Raw genomic sequence first — 24,594 nt, forward strand, 5'->3', positions numbered from 1 at the left:
TGTTTCCTACAAACACGAAATTGTGGATTGTTTTTATCAGCTGTTTGGACTCTCGTTCTGACGGCACCCATTCACTGCTGAGCATCCGCTGATGAACAAGAGATGTAGTGCTGCAGTTCTTCAAATCTGATGAAGAACAAACTCATCTACATCTCGGATGACCTGAAGGTGAACACACTTAACTACTATGTATTGACATTTAAGTTAATCATATAATACACTTAATGTGTACGCACATGTTTTTACATAAATACATAAATCTAGTTATATGTTGTAATTAATTTCTGTAATGACATTTATAGTTATAGTTCTAACCTTATCTGTATCCACCTCAATGTGAACAGAATAAGTACATTGTACTTATTTTTTGATGTAATTGCATAGTAGTTAAGGCCACCTAATATAAAGTGTGACTAAGTTTATTTTTCATACCCCTTTGGTAGGTATTTCGGTTTCTCACAATTATTACATTGTGATACATTTTTCGGAAAACGCTCCAAGCAATCAAGTTATTTAGCATTTTAAGTAAACGTATCTTGATTTGAAGGAATAGTTCACCTAACAATGAAAATTTTGGCATATTTTGCTCACCCCCAAGCCATTTGAGGTTTATATGACTTTCTTCTTTCAGACAAACACAGTCAAAAAGCTTTGGCTCTGCCAAGCTTGGTAATGCTCGTGGATAGTGGCCATTATTTTAAAACTTCGTAAATCAGATATATCCATCACGAAACGAACCTATACGACTTTATTGGGTTATCGCACGCCAAACTCAACGATCTGCTTCAGAGGACCCCCCGGAAGGCATATAGGTTAGTTTTACGTCACAGTACTTGCAGATATATCCGAGCTTCAAAATAATGGTCACTATCCACGAGCATTACCAAGCTTGGAAGAGCCAGAATACATTTTTTTTAAAACTCCGACTGTGTTCGTCTACACCTAGGATGGCTTGGTGGTGAGTAAAATATGCTGTAATTTTCATTTTTGGATGAACTATTCCTTTAAGGGATATCTGGACTGGACAACAAGACAAAAATACGGAGTAAGAAAATAATAGACCAACACAGAGAGAATAAATGTATAGAGATAAGCACAGAGAGACTGCACACAAACACAGACCATTCACAGACATCAAAGAAATGCGAAATAATACACATGTACAACATGTGTACTGCTTACCGTAGTGCTCTATTCTGTGTCCTAACAAACCCAAGTGAGAAAAAGAAAATCAGTAACTTTCTTTTGCATGCTTTTGATTCACGGCATCACATACTGCAGGGTCACTCGGTCTCAAACTAGTTCGAAACGTCCTAGAGAGGCTAATTACCCAGACGTATGCAAAGTGACCACATTTGCTTTATGACAACAGAAAATGTGAACATATTTCCTCCTGGAGCCATATTTTGATCCTGGACCATATCTCTGCGAATGAACAATACAGGACCTTAAAAATGAAGAAATCTTTGTTAAGATGCAAAATCTAGAAGGATATTAGGATACCTTCAATACTTCATGAGTTACAGGTAACATAAAAAGTATATAATGCAAAAAGTTTGACAGATTTGGTCCACAATCTCTGTGTAAAAATAACAATGATGCAGCAATCATTCTAAAGTAAGCTCTCAGGTAAAACGCCATTTTGACTAATGCATAAAATAGTGGATTACTCAGTAAATATTCATCCATGCCATTTAATATTTTGCCTTTCTTTTCATTCGTGCATATATTTTTTTTTTCACCAGGAAGTCAAAAGCTTCAGCCAGGGATCTCTGGAGGGGTTATCATTAATAGAGTGAGCTGATATTAACTGGTTTCAGTGACATCTAGCACACAAGAAGTTTGATTTAATTGAGTACATAAGCTATTGGCATCGCCCGCGAGACGAGACCGACGTGTGCTTACTCTCTGAAAAGCGTTTTCACACGAAATCAAATTTGGGAAGACGAGATATAGTCAGAATAATTACAACTGGCTTTTCAATAACGTCGGCAAACTGTGCAGATCCGATTAGCATACTGTTTTGTTACACAATCCTCCCTGCTAGCGGCCCATTTACAGGCTAAGCTTTTAATTTCCTGTCAAGAGGCTGTTTTTTCTGGTCAAAACCCAGCTTTTTTTCCCCCTTCATCCCAATCAAATTTTTGGGTGAAAGGCGTCTCTGATCTCGAGGGCTGTCGGGGAGTTAAGCATCTTGAGTAATGGAGATTATCAGCGCTCATCTGATGAGGCTAATTACCAAATCTTTTCTGGAGATAAAATCCAGCTCCATTAATTACTCTGATCTGATATTATACGTCACGTTCTTCGCACTTTAAACCATCTGGATGCGGAAGATGCTGATAGTATCGAGAAGTCGTCACGAATCAATTAAACTTCTCGTACCGGAGACGAAACGATCGGGGTTGGCTGGAAACAAAGATATCGAACAACTCACCGATTTTGGGTGTGTGTGACCCAGTGAGATCCAGATGGCTGGTGTAGTCGTGCGGATGGTTATCTGTGAAAAGAAAACCAAGGAAAAGCTGGTGTGGTTTAATGTATTCCATAACAATTAATCAGCGTGACAGAGACTGTGCCATCTTTTACACGAAAAGGCAGCGTTCCCGACACTTCTTCCGACCGACAGATGCTTCTGGAAGACGATGTGTCTGTGTTTACAATGAAAAACAACTGTACAGCACCCGAAACTCACCCCCGAGACTTAGCAGGAACATGCACGGAAAAGTTTGAGAGAGCAAAACAAGATCAAATCAACAAGTACGCCGCAATAACGCCGGCTTTAAAACCTTTAGACAAATAAAGAAAAACTAATAAAAGCGATATTGCTCCATTTCTGCTAGACGTCAGCGTTTACTCTTGAACCCGAAATGAAACCATACGATCTCAGGGATGCAGGGTTCCTGCAAGGACTGCCTGAAAACAACGGATTTGGGCATTTTCCGAGGAAGAAGTGAGCGTTGCTTATGCAACTTGCAGGAAGTTCTCAAAATAAGTCTCTTCTGCTCAGCACAACTTCTGTTTAATTAAAAATGAAGCGAAAGCAGTAAAATGGTGAAATATTACGACAATATAATGTAGCGTCTGTCAGCATCATTACTGCAGTTTTCAGTGTCAGAAATTAGAGTTACTCCACTTTCGAAATGTTGTCGTTAATCACTTACCCCCGTGTCGTTCAAACCCGTAAATGCTTGATTCGTCTTCGTAACACAATTTAAGATATTTTTCATGAAAACCAGGAGGCTTGTGGCTTATCTCATTGAATGCCGAACAATTTCGTTTTCACTTTATTCAGATGGTCTCTTTAACACATTCCAGTGACTATAAGTAACGTTGCGTCTACATATATCTACTAGCTCTTATTGGAGTGGTAGTAGAGTATTAGTGGACTGGTAGGGTTAGGGTTAGAATGAGTTGACATCTATTTGAGAAGTTCCTTATAGTCAGTAGAATGTCTGTTGGGAGACTGTCACAGAAGACATTAATCAGACTGTTTATTAATGCCGTCACTTATTGTCAACCAAATGTTCAAAAGGGACCATCGAAATAAAGCGCTCCCACAATTTCCATCGAGAGCTGCATACGTGAATGCCGTTCACCGGAGTGACGAACCTTTAAATAAACTCATTCTTTTTGTTTTGTTTCCATACAAAAAATATTCTCATAGTTTCCTAATAGCATGGTTGAACCACTGATGGAAGACCACGTCTTTCATACTCTTCTGCACCTTGACAGTGGAAGTCAATGGGAGCCAAAAGAAAGATTAAATTGCCTTTAGAGGACGAACGAAGCTTTTACGGGGTTGGAAGTGATGAAAATAACATTTTCATTTTGGGGTGGAGTGACCCTTTAATTTGCTAAGATAAAGATAAAATAATAAAGATGAAAATAATAATATTTGTATTCAGTAAATGCGCATTAAATGACTCCAAAGTAACAGTAAAGACATTCGTGATGTTACAAAATATTTCTATTTGCAAAAAAATTGAACTGTCTGCTCATCAAAAAAGTCCTGAAAAAGTTTCGCAGTTTCTATAAAAAAATATTAAGCAGCAAAATAATCAAATAATATTTGATAATAGCAGCGGACCATCACATTAGAAAGATCATGTGATACTGAAGACTGGAGAAATGATGCTGAAAATTCAGCTTTGATGACAGTTATAAATTTTACTTTAAAATATATTTACATTAAAAACAGCTCTTTTAAATTCTATTGAAATTTGACAACATTTAATAATTTATTTAGCGATCAAATAAACGCAGCCTTGGCGAGCAGCAAACACTTAAAACACATGGTTCCGTGCAGCAAGACAAGTCACAAATTTCGATATTTTAGTTAGCTTTGTTTAATTCATTAACCCCAAATACAAGTCTGTGACACAGCCGTCGCTCTTAATGATCCACCGCAGCTGCCTTGTAATCCTAAATCAATTGATATTCATATTTACTCCGTGTCTTGACGTTCGGGGGTTTGGAATCGCGCTTATGAGTTTCCAAAGACGCGTCTGGGGGCTTTATGCAGCGCTTCGCGTTCAGCAGACAAATAAAACCGGCGTTAAACGCGACCCCGGGACACTTCGGCGTCGTTTACGCGATTGCAGCTCATTAGCGAACGCCCTGCCGCCGACCGCGACAGCGTGAAACCCCAGTGTTTGAACGTGATTAACACCAGCTCGGCTGGCTTCAGTTCCCCTGCATCTCAGTCGTGAATCAACGTCGGCGCGTTATCTGTTTTACAAGCGGCGGATGAGCTTGTAAACAACAACGTGCGCGCGATTTCGCTCTGAAACAAAGCTTTGCTTCTCTCTCTCTCTCTCTCTGGACGTCCCGAGACACAAAGCAGAAAAACACGCTTTCAAGCCATCACAGAGTTGTCTTCCGCCGCGTGGATTTGAGGGCCAAAGCGAAACAGACAAGCGCAGATGATTAGGTGCAGAAAACACAGTCCAATTACACAAAGCAGAGCTGTATGCTAAACCGCGGGACCGCTAGCTGCTGTCCCGCTTTGATCAAGGGACCAATTATCCCGGCTTCACTTCGCCGCGTAAATGAACTTGTTTGGTGCTTTCAGACAGGAACCAGCTTTCCTCGGCTTCACCCTCTGCATAAACCCAACCCAGCTTTTCATCACGACCGACAGCGAGGAGAGAGTGATATCTTTTCCCGAATGCGGGGTTTGTTTTGCGTTTCGCTGCAGGAGCACGCAGAGACGGGATCAATTAGCTTCAAACGGCGATCCGAAAGCACTTCGGCTCAGCGTCCGGCGGAAAGACAGCGCGAGCCGTCACTCCTCAGCGGTCCCTCGTAGTTTCAGGCCTTTCACACACATCAAACACCGAACAACAGGGACTGTCCACTCCATTTTGCTGGTGTTTTTCTCTATGGCGATTTCAAAACATCAATAAGCGTTGAGACGCGACGACCAGCTCTATGATAAATCACTTTTTGAAGCAGAACGATTGAAAAAACTAAAATCTCACAAAGAGCGGCAGGTAATAGTAAAAAGGGCACGACTTTTAGCCATTCTGAAGCTTGTTTTCTTCGCGAAACACTGCCGTGCGCAATTTTTAAATACTTTTTATTCAGTTAGGACGCATTAAATTGATCAAAAGCAAAGTAGACAGTGAAGACATTTGTAATGTTTCAAATAAATGCAGTTCTGAAGAAAAAATTTAAAATCTGGTAAATATTAAGAAGAACATTTTTTTATTATCGATTATAATCAGAAATCGTTATATTAGAATTATTTCTGAACAATCATGTGATGCTGAAGACTGGAGTAATGAGTATAAATTAGATAAATATTGAAAAATAAAATTTTAATGATATAAAAAATACCTTTATTTACTGTTATTGTGATTTTAAAAAATGTGTGAGCAGAAGAGACAATTTTCAAAAACATTTACCAAAAAAATAAAAATTAAATACAAATCTTACTTCAAACTTTTCAATAAAACGTTTCGGTATATCAATTCCTGAATTAAATTTGATGCAGCAAACAGAGAGCAGAATTCATAAAAGAGAATTTAACTGTCCCGTTTAACCAGAAAAGAGAGAGAGAGAGAGATTCAAACTGTGTTGAATTTCTGTGAATAGCAATATTTTGTAGTCATTACAATGCAATGTGCATTTTGGCCAATTTAATTCAAACTCATAGTAAAGAATCAATAGCCTATCAGTTTTTCAGATCTGATATTTTCCCGACAGCTGATGGGCAGTCCCTGGGAATTAGCCAATTAAAACTCAAATGAATAAATAAACAAAAAGGCCTACAATCTATGGTATATATTTATATACATATTATATATTTATACATTGTTGTAGTTGCATAATAATCCAATCATGGCTTTTTATGAGCATTTATTGACATTAGCAAAAAAATGCTGTGAGAATGAGAGTCCATATGAATTTATATATATATATATATATATATATATATATATATATATATATATATATATATATATATATATATATATATATTCTTGGAGCTTTAAAGGAAAAGTTCCCCTCCTCCAGAGATCAGTTACAAAATGGTGCTCTTATACGCGACACACACACACACACACACACACACACACACACACTATGTCTTTAAGTGCTGCATTCCCTGAATTTACATTTTTTGATGAAGTTTCACAGGCCTGGTGTCAAAACGAAATGTCAAAGAGCCCCTCAAGTGCTGGAAGTTATTTCTACATCCTCTTGTCTCTAAAAAGAGTCTGTTTGCTGACAGAGGTCACAACCCCTGCCCTCTAGTTCGGTCATGCTAGGTCAGATGCACAGGGGTGTGAATTCATTACGCCGCCACGCTAAGACACCAGAATTAGCATTTTAATTTCAAAACCTTTCCAGCAGAACCACGACTGCAGAGGTTAGTTGCAAATGCGTTTCGATAAATGCCGCTTAATAGTTCATACAAGATGATTTGCGTCAGATTTGGAGAAATTGCTCAGCAATAAATGCTCTGAAGTGAATGGGTGCCGTCAGGACGAGGGTCCAAACAGCTGATGAACACATCACAGTGATCCACACCGCTCCAGTCCGTCCGTTAATAACAAGTTGCAAGTTTAAAATATATAAATGAAATAATAAATAAATACATTTATGCTGTGTTAGTAAATTCTGGTTATACTTTATTTTTTCTCCAATAAAACAAAAAAAGTGAATCTTATTTTGTCCTCTCACATCAAAAACAAAACGTTTACTAGGACAGTTTTGCATATTTCAGACTCTTTCCCTGAAGAAAGCAATATTATGGGCTCATATTTTAACCGGAATCAATGATTTAAAGTTAAAATTAAATAATGGTGTTTCTTACAAGACAACATTAATGTTTTTATCAGCCGTTTAGACTCTCCTTCTGACGGCACCCATTCACTGCAGAGCATCCACCGATGAGCAAGAGATGCAAAGCGAAAGTCGTCATCATTAAGACTTTATAAAATAAAGAAAAATGGGATAAAATGTCAAAGCAATCCGCAAAAAGGACAAAAGCGTCACAACGGCAGTCCGTACTTCTGCACGACATAATATTTGTGTATGGAAGACAGATTTTTTATCCACTTAAAGTCGCTCTCATATTGCATTTCTCGTCCTTTTTGGAGTCCGACGGCATCTGAAACACACAAGCGTGGAAAAGCACGGGGTTGAAACCGCTCCTTTAATAAAACACGCACCGCGCGGGTCGCCGTATATCAAGTCAAGCACTTAAATGAATCTGGACCTAGAAAAAAAAGCAGAGTTATTCAACAGACAGTGAGAATATTCCCGAAGGCCGGAACAAAGCGCTTTGTGAAGTGTCCTGTGTGAGGCAGACACTTAAAAACCTGCTGGTGGATGTTAATCAAACGCTGAGAGATCTCAGAGCGGCCACTCCTGCTGACCTGATTAACATGAGCCGCGCTTCTGGGGAATTTATTCATCTCGGTAAAACACACAGCTCAAAGAATGAGGGACGGTCTCGCAGTAATATCAGCTTTTCAAACAAATTAATGCCATGCTAACTTCATATTAACTACCTATCATTAAAAAAAAGAAACTGCTTACTTTGTTGTGCTGAATGCACTCCACTCCACTGAACAAAGGAACAAGAACCTGTCTTTTTCGCGAGGAAAAAAGTATCTCACCATTTAAAATACTGCAAATTACATAAATGATTTATTGTGAACAGCTTTAACGCATCTTTGATGAATAAAAGAATCACATGCAAATGACATCACTCAATAAATCAATCAACCAGCCAATCATTGCTGCACAAAAGAATCGCATTAAATAAATAAATACATAAATATATAGAAATACTAAATAAATTAAAACCATTTATTTTCAGTTATTTATTATGTATATATATAAAGACACACACACATACACAGTATATATATTTAGCAAATATTTACATTTTCATGAGTATATATTAATATTATAACCTAAATAAAACTTATCTAAAATTGAAATGAAAACAGAAAACAAAACAAACTAAATACTGTATCATGTCCTAAAATAATAATAAATAAATAAATAAATGAAAAATAAATTCTTCAAGCTCTTAATTTTGTTAACACACTCCGGCTTTGCTTACTGTTCAGACGCTCTGTTTATGTACGATTTCTACTCTTTATACGTTTTTAACTTCTCTTTTTTTTTGGCAGAAACACCGTTAACTAAAAACTGGACTACTACGACCAGTATCCATTGCCTACGAATCTTGCTGCAAGCAAAACATCTACGAAAGATTGCGGTTCTTGAAACAAAGTTACATGCTGGACACCAAAACCACCCATAACACACAGAGCACATCATCATCAGCGTCCGTATCTGTTTTAGAGTGAAACGTCAGCTAGTTTTCCATCAGGATCACCCATACTTCGCGCAAAGACGCTCCGCTGCTTCTGACTGGGTCTTAGTGAGTTGCTATGAGGTTTCCAGGTGGTCTCGAGCGAATCATTCAGCTCTCTGGATTTGCCTCGAGTTCCCCCTTCGATGCGAATCGCTACTTTTCTCTTCTACCAGCGGCCGAAAGGCTTCAAATTGTTCGTCGAGTAAATAGCACAAACACAGCGGGGCGAGGAAAGGCGGCTTAACGTCACGTCGACGCGGGAGCAGCAGCTGCCTGCGGCTTTAAGAGCGAGATCTCGCATCCAGGCCGCTTTCTAAATGCGAGTGGCCTACATCGAGTGGTCTGCAGGGGAACGGGCCATTTCACAGCGCTCAGCTGGCAACGGGGATCAAACTGCTCTGCGCGGCTCCGCGGGCCTTTCAGAGGAGCTCTAATTTCTGTTCGTGACAGATGGAGGAGTCAACACACTTTCGAGTCAACAGCAAATCAAAACTGACCCCGTTTGCTTTCGTTGATACGCATTCCTGGTCACACCGCGCGCGGTTCATCAGCGGAAGGGGAAAACACTCGCTGTGATAATCTTATATCATAATGTCACACCGGGCTCTGTATCGGAAACCACTTTTACTTGCGAGATCATATTTTTCAAACCGACCGCTCCAACAACCAAACTCAATTCCTGTACGTGACGCCCACTTCTGACAACGCAATCAATTCCCGGCGGATAAAATCAAGTCTCGTCCTGCATTCATTCTAGCCGAATTTCCTGTTTCACTCAGAAAAACGTCAGATTAGAGAAGAAATATGGCTTCTTTTTCTTTTTTTTTCGATGAAGGAGATGCTTTTGAAGCTAAAAAAAAATCACGCAAAACCACTCAATTTTTATTCATCGATATTTGTGAACAGCAATACAGTATATAATATATATATATATATATATATATATATATATATATGCTACCATTCCAAAAATTTAGGGTCGGTAAAATGTTTTTAAAGGAAGTCACTTTTGCTCAACAAAGACCAAAAATACAGTAAAATTGTGAAATATTTTTAACATTTAAAATTGATGTTTTCTACATGAATATTATGTTAAAGTGCCCCTATCATCGATTTTTGAAAACGTTTTTTCATGCAGTGTGTAACACAGCTCTAAAGCGTATGAAGCCATTTTGGTTTAAAAGAAAGCGTCAACTCATTGAATCATTGAAACGAGTCGTTTTAAAAAACGAATCCCAAGTCGTTTCATGCTGACATCGACGTGAATCATTAGCGTATTGCTGCTCAGTTGTTGGTCTGAAAGAAAATGCTAATTTACTCTCCACCACTAGGCGTCTTTGCTTTTGGAGCATTAAAAGTTCACAAACACTGCTTTAACTCAATTCAACCAATCTTTGGAGAGGTTTGTAAAAATTAATAGTTGCTCAAATGTGCTTCGTGACCTTGCGCGCATCTCAGCCTGTTGCTTGGGACTCCCAAAACCAAAACATGAACCTTTCATAACCCTAATAGGGGCACTTTAAAATGTAATTTATTTAAAGCCGCATCGATACTCCGCTTTTCAGTGTCACACGATCCTTTTTTACAACGTAAATGTCACTTTCGATCAATTTATTGCATCCTCGCGGAACAAAAGTATTACGTCCTTTAACAAAAGCCCTTAACGACCCCAGACTTTTGAACGCTATGCACAAGAATGCAGTGCTAAACATGCGTTTTCTGAACATCTATAGTGCAGCGTAATTGATATTCCACAGCGAGACGGGCTGCGGAGCGAGACTAAGCTCTGTTTCAGCCGTGTTATCCGTCATTGGCAGGTCGTGGCGCGATGGAGCTGGGATCCGGCTCTCATTGCCTTGCTTGTAGAGATAAGCACAGATTTAATTGATGTCTTCCTCAATTTGAAAGAAGTAACATCATTCAAAACTGTGTTTATCTCTATGCAGTGATTGGTCCGACCGGCGAGGTGCAGCGTGAGCCGACGGGACGTCCTGGAGGAGCTTGAGGAGCTTGAGGAGCTGGGATTGAGTCTCGGTGGAGGACGGACAATGCAAGATGTACAAAACAGAGTATGCATCAAAAGACACTTGATTTGCAGAATTCTGAATATTGTGAATATTACAAGGATCAGAAACAGTTCACCCCAAAATGAATGTCCGCATTCGTCCGATTTGGAGAAATGTAGCATTTTATCACTTGTTCGTCAATGGATGGTCTGCAGTGAATGGGTGCCGTGAGAATAATAGTCCAAACGGCTGATAAAAATAATCCACAGCCCATCAGTTAATGTCTTGGGAAGAGAAAAGCCGTGCAAGAAACAAATCCACCAAGTCATTTTTAACTTGAAACCACAGATTTTCCTTAATGATGCTTCTTCCAGTGCTCTGGTCCGAATCAGGAGAGAAATATGAACAGAAAACAAGCGAAAACAGTTATATTGAAAACAAACAAAGAGACAAAAACTAACGTTTCGCTTGATTTTGATTTGAAAAAACAACAGTAAGATTCTTTTCTCGAAAAAAACAAGACATTAACTGACGGACTGGAGCGGTGTGGATTATTCTGATGTTTAGACTCTCATTCTGACGGCACCCATTCACTGCAGTGCATCCACCGATGAGCAAGTGATCTAACGCTACATTTATAAGAAATAAACTCATCTACATCTTCGACGACCTGGGGGGGAGGACACCTTGCAGCTAATTTTCATTTTTGGGTGAACTGTTCGGCCACATACAATCATTTCATATCTGAGCAGGTTCTTCACATTTCAAAAGTGAACTTGAATGATTACCGTGGTTGTCTACACAGTAAAAAAAAAGTATGTTTTACTTCAAAAATGTCAAGTTTAATTTGATGAGTCGCTTGCCACATCTTTGTAATTCTTTGTAATTCACTGTTTCTACACCAGTTGTCATTTCCAGCGCACATCAGATCTCGCTCTCACATTCAAGCCGCTTAAAACGCTCGGCACGCAGAGCCACAAACTCAATCATGTTCCCTCAACCCTGCTGCTTCTGGAGAAAAAAAAAAAAAAAAAAAAATGGTCAAAAGATTGCAAACCAAGTGAATGAAACTCTCCGGCAGCAGGGAATGATAAACTACTTTAATTCTGTGTGGCTTAATCAAAACTTTCCACGACGACACAACAAGCCTCCCGTTCGGTTAGCGGTGCGTATCGCCGTGAGGATGCAAAAAAAAAAAAACCTAAAGTGGATTATTTTCCTGAATTCTCATTGGCCCTAATTTTGTTTGATTAATTGCTTTGCGTGTTTCTTCCCAATTAGGCTGGCGTTGGCGGCACGAGGCTGCAGAGAACAGGCAGGAAATATAAACCGCTCTAATGAGGGAGAAATGTCAGGCTTTGTGAAGACGCCGCAAACTGGAAAATTGCACCACAGATCTGTAAATGACTTGGCAATTATGGATTGCCTTTTGACTGCGTTCTGACATTTCAGTGACTAGACATGAATGCATAATTCGCATGCTTACATGCGGCTGTTGTTTATTCTGTGATAATCACACAAAACCTGTCAGGAACATCAGGCTCTCAGGAATACTTCACTCTGATTGCGTGCAATAATATTTCGGTAGCGCTCGAAAAGTTGAGCTTTTCGTATTTTTGAAAAAAAAAAAAAAGTCTCCTGCTCATCAAGGCTGCACTTATTTGGTTGAAAAAACTGTGAAATATTATAACTGTTTTCTGTTCGAGTATATTTTAAAATGTAATCTATTCCTGAGATGCAATTTTGAGCATCATTAATCCAGTCTTCTGAAGCTAACAGCATGCTAAAAGATGCTAGCAACGTGGTACATTATGTTAACACGTTAAATCATGCTAACAGTACGTTAAATCATGCCAGTAAAAAACTAAAACACGCTAGCAGCACAGTAAAAGAGGCTAACAAATTGCTAAATTATTCTGAAAATATGCCTACATGTACATCATGTTAACAATGTTTGTCAAGAACCTGAGCAATTATGGTAGCAAAATGCTAAATCATGCTATCAGTATAGGAAAACATACGCTAGCAGAGTGCGAAATCAAGTTCAAAACGTTTTGAAAAATCCAGCATACATGCTGTATTTTTTTACAACAGTGTCATGCTAGAAATATGATAAAAACATGTCAAATCATACTAGCAACATGCTAAAATGTGCTTAATCAAACTAGCAACATTCTGGAAATGGGCTGCACCATGTTAATCATGCTAGCAACATGTTAAATATGTCATACCTCATGCTAGTAACATGCTAGCAACTCATTAAAAGATGCTTACAAATTATACTAGAAATATGTTAACAATTATGTTAACAAAATTGTCAACAACTTGATCAATCATCTTGCTGTCAACGTAGCAAATCATTGTTCAAAACAATGTGCTAAATTATGCTAGCAAAATGTTAAACGACACTAGCAATGTGCTTAATCATGCTAGTAACATCCTAGAAATATGCTATGTGCTAATGTGATTTTTTGAGTCTCACTGTGATGGATGTCACCTAACATGCTAGCAATGCGCTAAATCAAGCTAGCAACATTTTATTGGTTTGCTCTCACTTCCTTGAGTAAAACCTTCAAACGTCAAGCTTTTCAAAGTTGTTTTAAACTTCCGGACAAGCATCAAAACTTCTTTCAGCTGCAAAAGAGCTAGAAATGCCTCACAGTGTGACCAGATAAAAAACAAATCTCACATCGCATCGATCATTTATTGATCCATCTTAATCCAGATCAGATTTGATGGCGTCATTTGTCGTCTGGAGATGAACTCTGTTGCTATGCTGAAATATTGATCAATGACACATCCAGGTAAAAAAAAAAACACTGGCAAGCAAACCAACGGCGTTCACGTCAATAAACCACAATCAACACCAGTTAGTCCAGAGCTGAAGGAGTCGGCCGGTGGAGAGAGTCTCAGAATAAATGTAACTCAGTTCTGTCCGGAAGACCTCGCAGGATTTAACCTAGTTCATAAAATGAACACCTTCCACCCTGGAGCTTTATGACAAAAGAGCAAGATGTGTCATTACTGTCAAGACACCTACTAATTAGTCATCAGGCCCCTCTGATGAGAACTGAGGCTCGAGTCGCTTCTGCGGGCAGGGATCTGTACGTGTGAGAAAGACAAAGGAGAGTGTTTTCTGATTCAGTCCACCTCCGGTCCATTTGTTCTTGTTTCATGCCAACGCAAGTCCACTTCCTGACGAGCGTCTGTCACAGTCTGCCTCATTATTTACTGTAATCAAGGGTTTCCTCGAATAGCGAACATCAGTAGAAGACATCGACATTTCATTCTTTGGGAGTGTTACCTACATTCAGATTCAATTTAGATGCACAGAAATATTATCATGTATCCCTGATGAAGATATTGGCAGGAACTTATTCAAGAGCTCTGTTTCATTAATCCATCCATCCCTCCATCTATCCATCCCTCCATCCATCCATCCATCCCTCCATCTATCCATCCATCCCTCCATCCCTCCATCCCTCCATCCATCATCCATCGGTCCATCCCTCCATCCATCCGTCCATCCATCCATCCCTCCATCCATCCGTCCACCCGTCCATCCGTCCATACCTCCATCCGTCCATCCATCCCTCCATCCATCTCTCCATCCATCCATCATCCATCTCTCCATCCATCCATCCATCCATCCCTCCATCCATCCATCCATCCATCCATCCATCTCTCCATCCATCCATCATCCATCTCTCCATCCATCCATCCATCCATCCCTCCATCCATCCATCCATCCGTCCATCCATCCATCCATCCATCCCTCCATCCATCCATCCATCCGTCCATCCATCCATCCATCCATCCATCCGTCCATTCCTCCATCCGTCCATTCGTCCATCCATCCGTCCATCCATCCATCCGTCCATTCCTCCATCCGTCCATTCGTCCATCCATCCCTCCATCCATCCATCCATCCCTCCGTCCATCCATCCCTCCGTCCATCCATCCATCCATCCCTCCGTCCATCCATCCATCCATCCCTCCGTCCATCCATCTGTCCATCCATCCATCCATCCATCCATCCATCCATCCATCCATCCATCCGTCCATCCATCCATCCATCCATCCATCCGTCCATCCATCCATCCATCCATCTCTCCATCCATCCATCATCCATCTCTCCATCCATCCATCCATCCATCCATCCCTCCGTCCATCCATCTGTCCATCCATCCATCCCTCCATCCATCCATCCATCCATCCATCCATCCATCCGTCCATCCATCCATCATCCATCTCTCCATCCATCCATCCATCCATCCATCCCTCCGTCCATCCATCTGTCCATCCATCCATCCCTCCATCCATCCATCCATCCATCCATCCATCCATCCATCCATCCCTCCATCCATCCATCCCTCCGTCCATCCCTCCGTCCATCCCTCCATCCATCCACCCATTCATTTCTAGTCTCTAGTTTTTTTTTTTCTCCAAAAATATAGATATTTAATTTTGAAAATATAAATGTGTAAGAACTACAAATAATATATAATAACAAAAATAATATAATTAAAATGTGAAAATAATAATAATAACAATCAAATAATAAAAATAGTTAAAAAAATTACATATAAAATAAATACAATTATGTAAACATGCACCTGAAAAATTTACAATACGTACATTTGGGAAAGAACAAAAGCTTGAAATGTTAAAATAAACAAATAAATAATACGACAAACAAATAAGAAATGAAACAAAATAATTACAAGTTTAATTATCACTACTGCTACTACTACTAATGATAACAATAAAGTAAAAAATGATGCTAAAATTGTGCGATTTTGCATCAGAATAACTACATACAGCACATTCTGAAAAGGAGAAAGCTTAAAAATACAGACAAATAAATCAATTAGAAATAAACGATATGTAATTAGCGGCAAAGAAATAAATAAAACAAACACGTCGATCAATCAACGAGCACAAGGGTGGCCCGCGGAGCTGCCAGGAGCAAAGCCATATCCGAGTCATATCCGACCTTGAACTGAATGAAGCATTGAGTCTGCGAGCGGCCGGCGTAATCTATCCGCTGTAATAAATGACAATCGATTGCTTGGGACATTCTTTTAAAAGCTCTTTCCAACGGCTTGCCAAAAAGCTTTTTAAAAGCCCCTCGCGCCCGAGCGTGACCTTCCCGATGCGCGTGCCTCTTCCGAATAAGCCAGGTTACCGGCCTCGGGTACGAGCCGATTGGCCTGATCGAGTGTCGTCGGCACGGAACGAACGGGGGCCAATTAACTCGGGCTTCGGGAAACGCGGGCGAAACCCGCGCGTGACCGGTGGGCGTCCGGCGAGCGTCTCGCCGCATTCATTATGACGGACTCGCCGTGATGGAGCGGTGCGGGCCGGACGAGGAGTTAGACCACGCTATTGATTACCTGCCCGCATTAGCGCAGCCGCCCATAGAGATGAGAGACTCTTAGAGCTCCTCCAACAAACACAAGCACTCCAGCACAGGTAATATCAGCCATTAATTAAAGACCGCTGGCAGCGGACCAAGACTTTTGTCTGAGAAAGTGCCACTGAAGCACCTTTATTAGCATATTGAGGGAAATAATTGGCATCTGGCGCTGAGGAGTGGCGAGGGTCACCAGGGCCCGACGTGTTTAAGAAGCACCGTGAACAATAATACTTCATTTAGAATAAAGCACTGAAAAACTGGGTCTGGGGTTTCATTTCGAACGATTTAGTAACTTATAAATGGACAGTACTTTTGAAAACTAATTAGAAACATCAATTACATTTACATTTTAGTACTTTCTTGTAAACTATACAGCGATCGTTATTTTACTTACGAATTAAAAAACATGTATCGTGAATAATGGCTATTTTTTAAAACGAAAACTACATTGCTTCTTTCTTTTTTCTTTGTTTTTACAAAAACAGTAGCGAATATGTTTAGTGATACAATTTTGTAATATTTTCATTCAATTGTTATTGTTACGCCTTGGGTTTTTAACAATACATTTTTATTCAATCTTAAATCTATAATCGGAGAATTTTTTTTTTTAATCGTTAAACTTGTATTAAACAATTTAGAGAAATCCAGAAAAAATTTAATCAGAATGCACGCAAAAATATATAAATAAATATTACAAATAAATAAATATAAAAACGTGTGATTTTATATATATATATATATATATATATATATATATATATATATATATATATATATATATCATAGTGGTCTACATTTTTTTATTTTGTTCACAATTCAGAAAACTCAAAACTCACAAGGTCCTACCAAAAAGGATTATTAGATACATTTTAATTTATTTAATTAAACACGCTTTATCAACTTTACACCTTAAAAAAATGTGCATTAAAAAAAATTTAAACCAACAAAGAATTTAGAAAAATAATGTGTTTACAAAAGTTTAAACTGACCTTTAAAATTGAATCTAGGAACAATTAAAATGAGGGGGAAAATTTTCCAGAAAAAAAAAAAAAAAAAAAAAAAAAAATGAAATGCTAAAAAACCTGTTTCATAGGGCCCTGTTTACGGCGTGTGCCGCGCTGCAGCTGCTTGTTTGTCTACATAAAAACAAACTGAGAAGCTCCTTAAGCTAACAATGCCAGCTGCTGGGTGGTCTGTGGTGAAACAGATGTGTGAAACGCGTTTCTTCGTCTAAAACAGTAATCAGACGCTAAACGCTTAATTAGCCGCCAGCGGCAGCTCCCATAAACACACAAACACACTCTCTCCAGACAGAGCTCTGGACTCACTCGTGATGCCATGATTCTGACACACCAACGATTACACCTAATCCCCAATAACGATAAAAAAAACCCAGTCGTTTCAGTTCTGGAAGCTGATTGGTCCCGTGAAACCACCAGATATCAGACAGCTGTCAAACACTTGTTGATCAGGATGTTGAACTAATGCAATGTTCAACTTGAATAAAAGCAGCCGCATCTTGGTTTTAAGGTTTGATTCCATACCAAATCAAACTAACACGGTTTATTGAAAACGTTATTAAATGTTCTCTGAATGTTCAGTTTACTTATCATTTTTTAAAGCCTGTTAACTTTAGTTAAAACACATACTAATGTTTAAAAAAACACTCCATGAATTAAGCATAAATAACATTTTTCTACTCATGTGTTCGGAACGTCGCGTAAAAACCAAAGAACTCCGAATGAACGTTCTATGAACGTTACCGGAACGTTCTGAGAATGCTCTGGTCTGTTCTCTGAACGTTCCGTTTATTTATCATTTTTTAAAGCCTGTTTTTACAAACTTTAGGAGAACATTTTTCTACTAATGTGTTCGGAACGTCGCGTAAAAACCAAGGAGCTCCGGATTGAACGTTCTATGAACGTTACCGGAACGTTCTGAGAAGGTTCCCTGCTAGCTGGAATCAACCTGACTAAGATTAAAGGCCCGTTTAATTTCTTTCCCTAGCCGTCTAATGATCAGCCAAGACTTTTTGCGGCATGTTTTTCCAACCAGGATGGCTTTTACTTCGAAAGTTCAAGCAGAATTAGATCTCTCATGATAGGAGTCCTTAAAAGCGAGGAAGAGACTGAGGCGAGCGTCCATGAGGCATTCGTTCAGACAGCGAGTCTGTCTCCATTTACCGAAGGTCCACTCCAGAGCCGCTGATACAGAGACACGACAGAGTCAAAGAGCCAGAAAATGAGAAAATGGAGGAGAGCGCCGATGCGTGATACAGATACACACAGCTGACTGCAGTATATGCAGAGAGGAGGTACACACTGCTCATGCTAGAAAAAGAAGAAATAAAAGCCTGGCTACCCTGTTAATCCATTAGTAACGACCAATCGGACCACCCCAGCAACCGCCTAGCAACAGCTACATAATAGAACTCCTAAACAATGCCTTAGTAACCAACCACAACAACTAGAGGTCCACTAATCGGGGGATTCTAACAACTGCCCGGCAACAGCTTCATCACAGCATTCTAAACAGAACTATTAGAACATTTTGAGAACAACATTGAGAGCCAATCAGAATCCGTCCGAGTTTAAACAGTTTGAGCAATTTAAAGCGGCAGGCGTGCAGTAATCAGAGATAAAAAGATAATATTTTAGCTGCATCTTCTTATAGTGAGCGAGCCTTTACACTCCACAGAAATTATAAAGCAAATAAATAAATAAATGGGGGAAAAAAAAAAATCTGTAATTATTTTTTAAAATAAAAGTCAGAAAAATATTTTAAAATACTATTTTAACCTAAAAAAAATACTATATATTTGCAAGAAACAATTCGTTTTTATTAGTTAAACCTTCCTTTAGCAATATATTTAATTGTAAAATATAAGTATCAGAATTTAAAATATAAACATATAACACATAATATATCATTTTTTTTCTCCATTAAACTTTTCATAAATAAAATAAATTTTAAATTTGTTATCTATTCATAACAATTTGTGTTTTAGTAGCATTCTCCTTTATCGGTATGTAAAACTAATTTATATTTTGCATTTTAAATAAATCTGTGTATTTATAACTGATAATTGGTTTTATTAAATTTAAGTCTCGGAAAATTCCATTTATATTTTTCATTAATTATTTTATTGAAAACATTTTTTCACAACAAATATAATGTGTTTTTTAGTAATATATGTCAAATATAAGTAAAAAAAAAAATATATATATATACATATACATATATATATATATATATATATATATATATATATATATATATATATATATATATATATAAATATAAATATAAATATATATATATATATATATATATATATATATATATATATATATATATATAAATATAAATATATATATATATATATATATATATATATATATATATATATATATATATATAAATATAAATATATATATATATATATACACACACACACACACACACACACTCACTTATATAAATTCATCCCAGTGATGGATCCAAGACTATCTCTTTTTCTTTGCAGATTTTATTGCAGCCAGGAAAATCCCATCTGTATGACACAAGTGCTGTAAAGATCTGGCCCATCTGACACCTGAGATGAATGGATAAACGCCCGGCTCTGTGTGTGATTTCATCTGTGTTACCGCGCTTCATTTGACCGTGTCCCCGGGAGTCGAACACCTTCACCGGACACAGCATGAGGCTCCGGCTGCACGCAGTAATGCACCGAGCTCAGTCCGACGGGCCGCAGATATCAGAACACACGGCAGGAGAAGTCAGATCTCAGAAGAGCGGCGCTCAGAAACGCTCGTCTGATAAAGCCTGGTATTTCGGTCTGGCCTCAGGAGGGACGGCCTATGCTGCATGGTAATATATTTTATCTGCGCTTTTCAGAAACAACCACCTCTGACGCGAGGCTGGGCTCCTGTGACCTCGACCGCATGTTTAAACGTGGAAAGACAGCAGAGAATCAAGACACTGAAAAATCACTCGTGAGATCTCAATTGATTCTCCTGGACAGCAATACCAGTAAATGGAGAGAAAATTGTGTTTGCTTAAGCCTAAACACACACACACACACACACACACACACACACACAAAACTCATGCCACCCCACCAGAGTTTCAGAAGAGATATGACATTATATTCATATTTGTCAATATACTAGAATCTGTAAACGGTATCAATTATATCTCAACGCTGATCTCCATATTACTTTCAAAAATATCATATTTAAATATAATTTTTTTAATTTCATAATTTAATTTAATGTGTTTAAATTTATTTCAAATTGGGGTAAAAACTGTTAATTAAATGCTAAATTTAAGAAAAGCAACAATTAACGTTTCTTACAATATTACATTAAACACTACAATATTATGCATCGTAAAATATTAATAATTTGATGCACTTTGCTAAATTAAATGAATTCAAAAAAGCATTTATACACAAAGATGCATAACATAAAGTATATGTATTTTTTTAAACAAGGAAAATACACTTAATCAAAAAACTGTAATATTCATTTATAATTTTTAGTAATTTTTTCATCTATAATTTTTTTAATTTAATTATTTTATTTGTACTTTTTACCCATCAAAGAATTCCATGAAATATTAAACACCAAAAAAAATTTTCAACATTGATAATAAAATAAATAATTAACCATCAATAGAAAATTATAATTGAGCAGTAAATCAGCGTATCAGAATGTACAGTATATATATAAAATATATTACATTTAGCAATGCATCTACATTGAAAAAAAATCAATTTATTAATAAAAAATTTTCACGATACTACTGGTTTTATTGTATTTTTGTTTAAATAAATACAGCCTTGGCGAGCAGAAGATCCTTTTTTTATATTAAAAACTTATTCTGAACTTCTGATACTGTATCCTGAATAAGGAAAAGCATCTAAGACAGCTGTATGATTAAACCATAACTCCTTGAAGTCTCCTGATCTATAAAAAAGCAATAAAAGTTGCGCGCGCGTCTCTATGCGGGTCACAATAATCTGCAATGCAGCTCCTCTGATCTAGATGCTGAACTGCTGATACCGGGGTGACTTCCCGCGCTCCTGAAGGTTAAATATACCTGCGTAATCGCCCAGGTTAGCTCGAGCAGGTGGCGTTCCAGTTAAACACAAGCGACTGATGATTCGCTTTCAGACGAGAGCAGGAATAAACCCGCGCACCTGCCGCAAAAAAGTACGCCAATGACGCCTGTCACTTGACCTCGCCGTCTCTTCGATTCGCGAGAAGCGCTTCGCGTTTTACGTTCGCCCCGGACGAAACCGAGCGGGCGGAAATCATCGCACCCAATCAAATTCCTCCGGCGAAAGCCTGTCATTAGCGAACGGGCGATACGGTGTGATTATAATCACGTTGGCACGCGTCCAAATGAAGGCAGAAGCGCGATGGCATAACCTTCCGGGCGGCTTTTCTCCTTCGCTTAAACGCTTCGGGCTGTTTCGACTGCGGCCCGGCTAATAGCAGAAACACGGGCGACATGATAATAACCTCATTACACAAGACCTTGAGCTTTCGCGGGGGGGGGGGACGGGATGTAAATCAAGCGTTTATCGCCTGTAATCTTTTTTAAAGGATGAAGAGAACGAGTGTGAGATGCTGCACGAGCCACAGCTGCTCCGTAGATGCCGTGATATGCTCTTCTACCGAGATGTGACGGCTATTGAAGCGCACGTACCGCTGGTCCGGCCTTCTCAGACTGCGCTGGAATTGAGAACGAAACACACATCAGCGCTGGCTGTGCGGCGAAAGCGCGCGATCTTGTACGCGTGAGAGTCTTTTTCAAGGACACTACATTTGATATGCAAACAGGGCTCTCAGAAGCGTTTATAAGGGTGCTTGAAAAGATGGTTAAAACATGACAACCGCGTTTGAAGGACGGGACCTGAGCCGTGATTACAGGTCAGAACGGCACAGTGACACCTTAGCAACTGCATAGCAACACCTTTGCAACCTGCCAACATTATTTAAGGCACATTTTAGGAACACATTTTCAAGGATATTCGTAGTCATGGCTGGAAATCTGAGGCCAGAATATCACAGATGCAGCTTAGCGACTGCATAGCAACACCTCGACAACCTGACAGCACCTTAGAAACATCATTACAATATATTAAAGGAACTTTTTTTTGCGACGTATTTTCACGAACACAAAAAAGACAACAAAATATGGCAACAATACAAGTACTGAGCCATAGCTATATAACAGAATGTCATAGCAACGCCCTAGAAACAACATTAAAGTATTAAAATGGCTTATTATAGCAGTTTATATCTAATATTTGAGTCATAAACTATAGGCCGGAGTATAAGCATACCTACACCTTGGTGATCTAACAACACTCTAGAAACATCATTAAAGCATATTTTAATGGTTTATAATATTTGAAGGACAGACCTGAGCCATGATTCTAAACTAGATAATCACCTTAGCAACAACTTAGCAACGGCATAGCAACAGCTGTTTGGAATTATAATATCCTAGAAACACCATTAAACTATTTTAAATGACTTAATTGAGCAATACGGTTTATAATATTCGAAGGGCACACCTGAGTCATAACAACAGAGCAGACTATCCACCCTAGCATCTGCATAGCAACACCTTGGCAACCTGACAACATCGTTAAAATATTTTCCGCAACATATTTTAGTAATCAATGGTATAATATCTGAAGGACAGCATATCATAGCAACCGGCCAACATCCTGGACTCATCATCATTATATTTTCACGCATAATTTGGTGAAAAAGGCTGGTCGGTTCAGCTCAGCTCGACTCCTCACCCATCCCTAATTACAGTCGAGGAACGCAGGAAACTTCTCCTCCCACTCTTGACCGTCACGTCACATTTACCGCCCCGCTGAGAGGGCCGCGCAGGACCCCCGCGGCCCCCGGGGGCCTGAGTCGGCACAGTTCGCGCCTCTAAATTGGATCTTAAATGCAGATAATTGTTGCTCGGGCGAGAATGCAGCCATTTCCAAAGCTGCATCGTCCACACAAACAGCAGACAGTGATTCATGATCGTCTTCCAGGGCTTCGCAATTAACCCGAGCCGGTCCTGGTGGAGACGCGGCGCCGTAAACCACCGCGTACTTTACTTCGTGTGCTCTGCTTTTACTGTTAGCACGCCGTCGTCGTTAGAGAGGCGAGCAATAAACACGGCGGATCACAAATAGGGAAATTGAACCTCTCGTCATATTAATGTGAAGCATCACAGCAAAACACGAGCGCTGAACATTTCTGCACAGCGTGGATTCCTTTGTGCTTTCAACTGTGGCTACTTCTCCAATTTCGCATTCGGAAGATATGAAAGTACCTTTGAATATATTATACGTACTCTAATCGTCCTCCTGCGAGATTTTCTCCAGCAGAACTGGCTCAAATCTCTTAAACGAATCGGTTCGCACGGCTGACGGCGGGACTTTATCAGCGTGCTGTGAACAGGTTTTGCTCCTCGAAGGAACGCGAGTCCCGGTATCACCTGCCGAGACCCAGATCTGTGCAGAACGTAATCTTGACATTTGCGAAAGAGGAAGCGCTGCAGTGTTTACCAGAACGACACTGGACCGTGTGGAAATGATCTACTTCGTATGTTTTACACATGTCACAAAAACGTGAAACTAGATTAAAGCTGTGTAGCGTTCGATCAACATATCATTCCCCCCAAAAATCATCACAACCAGTCAAACACAGGTATATCTGAAAAATGCATAAATTTAAGGCTCTCAGCAATGCAATGCAACATGAATACATAATGTGCTTAGTGTAGTTTTTTTCCTGCTATTTTTACAGATTTCTTTTTATTTTACACTTCTGATGTTGTGGATTATATATATATATATATATATATATATATATATATATATATATATATATATATATATATATATATATATATACACAGTATATATAGTGTGTGTATATATATATACATTTTGGGATCGAGTAAGATTTTAAGATAAGTACGATTTTTTTTTTTAAAGAAGATTTTTATGTTCATCAAGGCTGCATTTATCTGCTGAAAAATACAGGAAAAATGATTTCTGTGATGCAAAGTTGAAATTCCAACATGATCCTTCAGACTTATTTTTCAATTATCAATGTTGGCAACAGGCGATACTTTTTTTTCAGGATTGTTTCATGAATAAAAATAATTAAAAAAAAAAAAAAAAAAAAAAATATATATATATATATATATATATATATATATATATATATATATATATATATATATATGCTATAACTTAAAAGTTTTAGTTTCTTTGAAAAATTTATTTTTATATATAT

At 38.6% G+C, this 24,594-nt stretch overlaps 1 protein-coding gene across 3 annotated transcripts in view; it reads right to left on the reverse strand.

The window, feature by feature from the left end:
- Nucleotides 1–24,594, reverse strand: part of LOC122342169 (protein shisa-6) — a 75,568-nt gene that overhangs the window by 8,079 nt on the left and 42,895 nt on the right. For 2 of the 3 annotated variants that reach the window (XM_043235985.1, XM_043235986.1), the window contains exons 6-7: nucleotides 2,438–2,500; nucleotides 1,183–1,203 (exon numbers count right to left, since the gene is read on the reverse strand). In XM_043235985.1, coding sequence (XP_043091920.1) covers nucleotides 1,183–1,203; nucleotides 2,438–2,500 — 84 coding nt within the window. The remainder of the gene's footprint in view (nucleotides 1–1,182; nucleotides 1,204–2,437; nucleotides 2,501–24,594) is intronic. The other variant, XM_043235987.1, reaches the window with a different exon arrangement.

The sequence above is a fragment of the Puntigrus tetrazona genome, chromosome 3 (assembly GCF_018831695.1).
Source record: "Puntigrus tetrazona isolate hp1 chromosome 3, ASM1883169v1, whole genome shotgun sequence".
Taxonomy (NCBI): domain Eukaryota; kingdom Metazoa; phylum Chordata; class Actinopteri; order Cypriniformes; family Cyprinidae; genus Puntigrus; species Puntigrus tetrazona.